At 36.7% G+C, this 7,500-nt stretch overlaps 1 protein-coding gene across 4 annotated transcripts in view; it reads left to right on the top strand.

Annotated features, from left to right (window-relative positions):
* Nucleotides 1-7,500, top strand: part of LOC101886077 (transcription initiation factor TFIID subunit 4) — a 185,938-nt gene that overhangs the window by 27,113 nt on the left and 151,325 nt on the right. For all 4 annotated transcript variants that reach the window (XR_015514121.1, XR_015514120.1, NM_001443392.1 and 1 more), the window contains exons 5-7: nucleotides 2,681-2,803; nucleotides 4,715-4,804; nucleotides 6,289-6,438. Coding sequence is in view for 2 of the 4 variants with exons in the window: in NM_001443392.1 (NP_001430321.1) it covers nucleotides 2,681-2,803; nucleotides 4,715-4,804; nucleotides 6,289-6,438 (363 nt within the window). In the remaining 2 variants the exon portion in view is untranslated. The remainder of the gene's footprint in view (nucleotides 1-2,680; nucleotides 2,804-4,714; nucleotides 4,805-6,288; nucleotides 6,439-7,500) is intronic.

Raw genomic sequence — 7,500 nt, 5'->3', positions numbered from 1 at the left:
AGAGCGTGTATGTGTGTGTGTGTGTGTGTGTGTGTGTGTGTGTGTGTTTGTGTGTGTGTGTGTGTGTGTGTGTGTGTGTGTGTGTGTTTGTGTGTTTGTGTGTGTGTTTGTGTGTTTGTGTGTGTGTCTGTGTGTGTGTGTGTTTGTGTGTGTGTGTGTGAGAGAAAAACTGTTTACTCACTGCAAAATGTGCCCTTCTTAGAGTTTCTGTCTTGTTTCTAGTCCAACTTTCTAAACATTCTTAAATTAAGAAGAATAACAACACACCAGTTGATTGGTGGAGTTGTGCCAGAGTGATGAATCCAATAGACTGATTTCACACGGCCATCATTTTAAAAGGGAAATCGAGGCTGTGGTTGGATGCAGTGGTGTAGTCCTTGCTATACGCACGTATACTCAGTATGCTTACTTTTTTTCACGAGCTGTTTGGGTATTACCACTTCTGAGGATCAATAATTGCGTATACCCTCAGTATACTCACTTGTTTTTCTGATTTCACTTCCCTAATTTACGTGTATTTACGTCCCCTTTAACTGTTTACCAAATGGTTTTTTTAAAACTCACAACTTGAGATGTGCCCTATCATATTAGTCAAACATTTGTAATTGTGTTATTTTAAATTCTTACTTAAAAATGTGTTTATATAGCCTATATATATATATCACATTTTTCTTTGTTTATCCCAACGGCAAAGACTACTCATAAATAGCGTAACAATATGCGATTTAAAAGGGTAACTACTAGTATATATTAGCGACAACAGAAGACAGACTCGTAACAATTTGTTTTTAAAAAACACATTGACTTACATTGACATAGTATTTGTTTTTCCTTTCTAGGAAGTTAATAGTTACAGGTATATATGTATAATGAATCAAGGAAACATGGAAAATTCGTAATAGTACACCACTTTTTTTAAGACTACACCACTGGTTGGATGAAAACCGGAAGTATCGCCGGGAGTCACACAGTAATGTCAGCAAAGAGAAAGTGACTTATACTTTCACCGCCTTCTGACTGATCTGAAAATCCGTTCTGAATGGATATTGAAAATAAAAAGGGATATTGAACCTCATTTTCAGTTAAGGGAAATGCCATTTATTACATTTACATTTAGCCATTTAGCAGATGCTTTTATCCAAAGCGACTTACAAATGAGGACAAGGAAGCAATTTACACAACTATAAGAGCAACAATGAAGAAGTGCTGTAGGCGAGGTTCAGGTGTGTAAAGTGTAAGAAGGAAAGCGTTAGTAATGTAATTTTTTGTTTTTAAATACAGTTAGTGGTATATTCAGAGAGGCAATTGCAGATTAGGAAGTGAAGTGGAGAGTAAATAGTTGAGTTTTTAGTCGTTTCTTGAAGACAGCGAGTGACTCTGCCGTTCTGATGCAGTTCGGGAGTTCATTCCACGAACTGGGCAGATTTAACGCGAGAGTTCGGGAAAGTGATTTCTTCCCTCTTTGGGATGGAACCACGAGGCGACGTTCATTCACAGAACGCAAGTTTCTGGAGGGCACATACATCTGCAGAAGTGAGAGCAGATAAGAAGGAGCAAAGCCAGAAGTCGCTTTGTAGGCAAACATCAGAGCTTTGAATTTGATGCGAGCAGCAACTGGCAGCCAGTGCAAACGGATGAGCAGCGGAGTGACATGTGCTCTTTTAGGTTCATTAAAGACCACTCGTGCTGCTGCGTTTTGGAGCAGCTGAAGAGGTTTGATAGAGTTAGCTGGAAGCCCAGCTAGTAGAGAGTTGCAGTAATCCAGTCTGGAGAGAACAAGAGCTTGAACAAGGAGTTGAGCTGCATGTTCAGATAGGAAGGGTCGGATCTTTCTGATGTTATAAAGTGTGAATCTGCATAAATTATTATCCTTTAAAAAAAAAAAAAAGTCGTGCATGCACGCATTTGTATCTAAAAAGATCATATCAATACATTTTTATCCTTAAACCACCAGGTGGCAGTGTTTGAGACAGATTGCATGTTTTATTAGTATATATTTACTTATTAATAAATACTTAAACACACACACACACAAACTTATTAAATAATACTTATTATTTTAGCTTGAATTGACCCCATCCAATCCTGTTTATATGAAATGAACCTGCTCCCAAGCAGGTTTGAGCTAGCAGAACTGTTGCTATGACAACAAGTCTCAGAAGAGTTTTGAAGAACGAAACGATCCTGGATCATGTCAAATCATCAATATCTAAATCCAGCTAATTGAGTAATCCACGTACGAAGAACAGACCCCTGATCTCGTATCCCTCCTAATGCTCATTGACCAAGCGGGAAACTCATCTATCTCTGAGCTCAGGGTTCTCTCCCGGGACAGCACGCCAAACTTGCTGTCATAGTCGAGCATTATCTAAGTGTGAACTCTTGAAAATAATATTATTTCAAAGCGAAAACAAGATTATTTTGCTAACCCCATCGGCAGATTATTTAGCTTGTTTTAAGGAAAGACTCCCTTCATTTTAACGCATGATTTCTGAAAACAACACAATATTTTTACCGATGTAGAAAATGCTTCTTGATTTAAGAATAATTAAATATCTGGACTACAAACAAGACCAAAACTCTAAGTAAGAAAGCTTGTGCTTGTGCTGGCAGCAAATGAAGACACAATCACGCTTCAGCAACATCTGATTCAAACTAACCTTCTCGCTCTGCTCTTCAGGAGATGCAGGAGAACGTCAAGAAGTGCAAGAACTTCTTAGCCACGCTGATCAAGCTGGCATCCCATAATTCCCCTTCACCAGAGACGTCGCGGAATGTGAAGGCGCTGGTGCAGGATTTACTGGTACGTGTGGATCTGCTCCACATCTGTTGCTTCTGTTTTACTCATTATACTTAGAAATCAACATGAATGAATTGTGTTTGTTATTTTCAGACTTGATGAATGAAACACTTTGATTGACATCCTCCCTTTGTACGTGTCATCAGAGGGGGAAAGCCCCGCCCACTAGTGCCCATCTCTCCCTCATTAGCATAAGCAGCAGCCCTGAGTGAGAAGCAGCCGTCTGTCCATTAGCCATTAGTGTGTTTGAGATGCAGAAAGTGTCAGCCTAGACTAAGGCCCCGTTTACACTAGTGCGTTTTAGTTTGAAAACGCATAAGTTTTGCTACGGTTACGCCATCCGTCCACACTATGCCGGAGTTCTCGAGCGCCGAAAACGGAGCGTTTCGAAAACGCTGGAGAGGCCGTTTTCATTCTGAAACGCTGCTGCTCCGTCTCAGTGTGGATGGGGAAAGACGGAGACATCTGAAAACGGAGGCGGGGCTGCAAACGTTCGCCTATCTGATTGGGGCTTTTCCTCAATATTAAGTAGCCCACACACAGTTCAGTCTCGCATCCTCTTCTTGTAAGTTAAGACTTCGCAAGTTTGATCAAGGCTGCAGTCTCCCCCTTCTCAGTTTGATATGGAAAACATACCCAGGACACGGGTAAATCTTCAAAGGGATTCACATCACCTTGGCTACGTTGTTTCACTTTCTCAACAATAAAATGTAAACATGATTTAAGGAACTGCCTATTTTCTTTTTAATATTAGCAACTTAACAGACAGCAGAAATGTTGAGGCGCCGTGCTGCATATATGAGCGTCATCTTCACTGTGTGGATATTTATAACAAAACGGAGCCGATAACAACTGCCTCCTTTCAATTTCAGTGAAAATACGAAACACAGCCTCTCTTTTGCTGAATATCTGTTTTAATAATCGATAATTATAAAAGTATAACATACAATAAGTTTATACATTGTAGGAAATAAAGACGAGCGATCAGTCAATGTACCTGGATTAATCATTAACTTATCTTTGCGCTTAACCAAAACATGTTACCCGTGAACAAGTAACTTAATAGATTCCAATGACCAAAGTCAGGGAATTGGCCTATGTCGTTAGATAAAGACAACAACATTAATGAAATATCACGTTTAGCTAATATAGTTAGATTAGATCCAGCGGGAGATGCTTGATGAGAAGTCCGACAAGCAGAGCTCTCATCTGGGTAGAAATGCTGGAGCGCTTGCCCGAGAGTGTGTGTGTGGTCACGTGATGTGCGTTTTCAGCGTTTTGGTGTGGACGGAGAGCTGTTCAGAAACGCTGGGTAAAACGCGAGTGTGGACGCGGATCGTTTTCATTCTACAACGCCGTTTTAAAACTAAAACGCACTAGTGTAAACGGGGCCTAAGAGGATTATAGATGTGGAGTTTTAGATGAAGCACAAGCGACAGGAGTCTTCATAGCCTGACAGAAGCGTGAAGCACACACTCACACTGAAGCACACATGCACCAGCACTGACAACACAGATAGTGCTGTTTTACATCTGCCACTATGCTGACACACAGGCATTTGTAACTCCACCCTCTTCTGAAAAAAAGTACAATCTCATTTGAATTTAAAGCGACAGTCACCAAAATAGTACACATATCAGCAGGGGCGCCGCAAGGGGTAGGTAAGTTAGGACGATTCTAAGGGCCCATACATTTAGGGGGGCCCCAGAGACGTTATCAAGGGCCCGCGCCAACCCCCCCGCTCTTCACTTTTATCCGTGATCCATTTATTCTACATACTCTGGTTTGAAGATGACAAAGATTCACTATTTTTCTTCCAGCCTAAATCATCTCCTCCTCCTAGTGTGCATGCTATTTTTTTTTTTGCTATTTCGTATTGGAGTCCATCTAAACATGTGCTGTTGCTTCTCTCAGGATGCAAAGATCGACCCGGAGGAGTTCACCAGCCGACTGCAGTCTGAGCTCAAGTCGTCTCCGCAGCCTTACCTGGTCCCGTTCCTGAAGGTACGTTAACACACACACACACATACAGACACAGACGTGCAGCTCGTGGTCAGTCACCGGCGGCCACAATACATGTCAGGTCCTGACACGCTAATGCAGGCCGCTGTCGTGTGATGTTAGCTCCAGAACATCAGAATCCTCTAGAAATAGACGTGGTCAGCCTGCGGTGTCCTCACCAGGGTCTTTCATTACTGAGCTTAATGATCTTTTTGGATTCTTCAGGTTCTAGAAGTTACTCTAAAGCACTTTACATTCATTCATTCATTCATTCATTCATTTTCCTTCGGCTTAGTCCCTTATTTATCAGGTTTCGCCACAGCAGAATGAACCAACAACTATTCCAGCATATGTTTTACACAGCGGATGCCCTTTCAGCTGCAACTCAGAACTGGAAAACACGCATACACACTCACATACACACACACTCATACACTACGGCCATTATAGTTTATCCAATTCACCTATAGCGCATGTGTTTGGATTGTGGGGGAATTACACTGTGTTACGTTTTGAACACAATTAAAATAGCACCTAATAGCACAACTGTGGCCTGTTCAGTGGTTAATGAAGTCTCGAAGCTCTACATAAACTGTACAGACACTAATGGTACATATAATTTATTATTATGTACTTTAATAATAATAATAATAATAATAATAATAATAATAATACCAGTTATAATGATAATAATAATAATAATAACAGCAACAATAATAATAATACCAGTAATAATAATAATACTAATAGTAAAAATAATATTATTATTTATAATAATAATAACAATAACAACAATGATAACAATAATATTGACAAAAATAATAATAATAACATCAACAATAGTAATAACAGTAATAATAATACTAATAGTAAAATAATATTATTGTTTATAATAATAATAATAATAACAATAACGCAATAATAATAATATTAACAAAAAATAATAATAACAACAACAACAATAATAATAATAACAATAACAGTAATAATAACAATACTAATAGTATAATAATAATAATAATAATAATAACAACAACAACAACAACAACAATAATAATAACAGTAAAAATTATTAATAATAATAACATTAATAATAATAATAATAATAATAATAATAATAATAATAATAATAATAACAATTATAACAATAACAACAATAGTAATAACAAAAATAATGATAATAATAATAATAATAACAGTAAAAAATATTAATAATAATAATAGTAATAATAATAATAATAATAGTAATAACAATGATAACAATAACAACAGTAATACTAACAACAACAACAACAGCAATAATAATAATAATAATAATAATAATAACAATAATAATAATAATAATAATAATAATGATAATAATAATAATAATAATAATAATATGTATAGTTTGTGTGGCTGAAGTGATGATTTCTGACTCAGCTCTTAATAAATGTGTAGTTTTAAATGTTCATTGTGTGTGTGTGTGTGTGTGTTTGTGTGTGCAGAAGAGTCTCCCTGCACTGCGTCTATCTCTCCTGAACAGCCAGCAGTCTCTCACTCAGCCTCCGCAGCCCAATAAGAGCAGTGTGACGCCGGTGCAGAGCAGTGTCAGTGTCCGTCCACACCAGCCCAACAGCACCACTGTCCTGCCACAGGTACCACAGCATCACTTCAACACTAATATACTGCACTTTCTCCTATTCATGCTGGAAAACACACCATAACTTGCGTTATACTGTAGAAATCAGGTACAGTGCTCAACACATATGAGTACACCTCTAAAACATCTCATTTAAATTCATATTTTCTATAGGATGCTTTACAATATTATATTTGTGCTTATACATTAGATTAGTCAGTACTGAAGCCAAATCTGGAGCTAATCTATCAAAATAACTTATGATAACACTCAAATGTATATGCTAGGGGAAAACTGGCATTTGTGTGACTTTGGTAAATCAAATATAGTTGTTTGAAAACATTGACTGAGACATTTCTGAGTATTTTTAAAGCACTGCAAAATACTTGCTTGCACAAAAAACTTAGAAAGGGTTTCACTATTTTGGTCAAAACTCTTAAGTCTAATAAACTAGTACAGCTCATAACAATGTTTTGTGTCTAATTATATGTTTTGTGGCTAGTAGTCATGTAATAAGCAGGATAAAGGACATCCAGGGCAGTTGTTTTCTCAAAATAATGCCTTCAGTCTTATACAACAATACTCTGCTTCACATCAGGCTGCCAATAAACCTGTCAAGCTTTATTTACTACTCTATTCTATTTATTTATTTATTCCTAACATTTTATTTGTATTTATTATTCTGAAGCTTTCTTGTGTAATTATTATTCATTTTACATGCAGAAAGTAAAAAGAAATGCTGATATAAATTACTTTTTTTTACCGTACATATATATATATATATATATATATATATATATATATATATATATATATATATATATATATATATATATATATATATAATTTAATAATTTTGTTGATTTTTAATATATGCTTAACCATTTTTATAATATATCTAATTTTAAATATTAAATATATATATATTTATACCACAGTTTTGTTTGGTTCTCAAATCTGATTGGCTGATAGCCGTGCAATATTTTGCAATATCAGAACTCCTACAGCCTCTTTACCCTTTGTGTATTGCTCCGCCCACATACAGCCAGCAAAAAGCAGACACTACTGTTTAACTGTC

This window comes from Danio rerio, chromosome 18 (assembly GCF_052040795.2).
Source record: "Danio rerio strain M-AB ecotype USA chromosome 18, GRCz13ab, whole genome shotgun sequence".
Taxonomy (NCBI): Eukaryota; Metazoa; Chordata; class Actinopteri; order Cypriniformes; family Danionidae; genus Danio; species Danio rerio.
The sequence above is the reverse complement of the archived record's forward strand: the minus strand, read 5'-3'. Positions and strand labels throughout refer to the sequence as shown.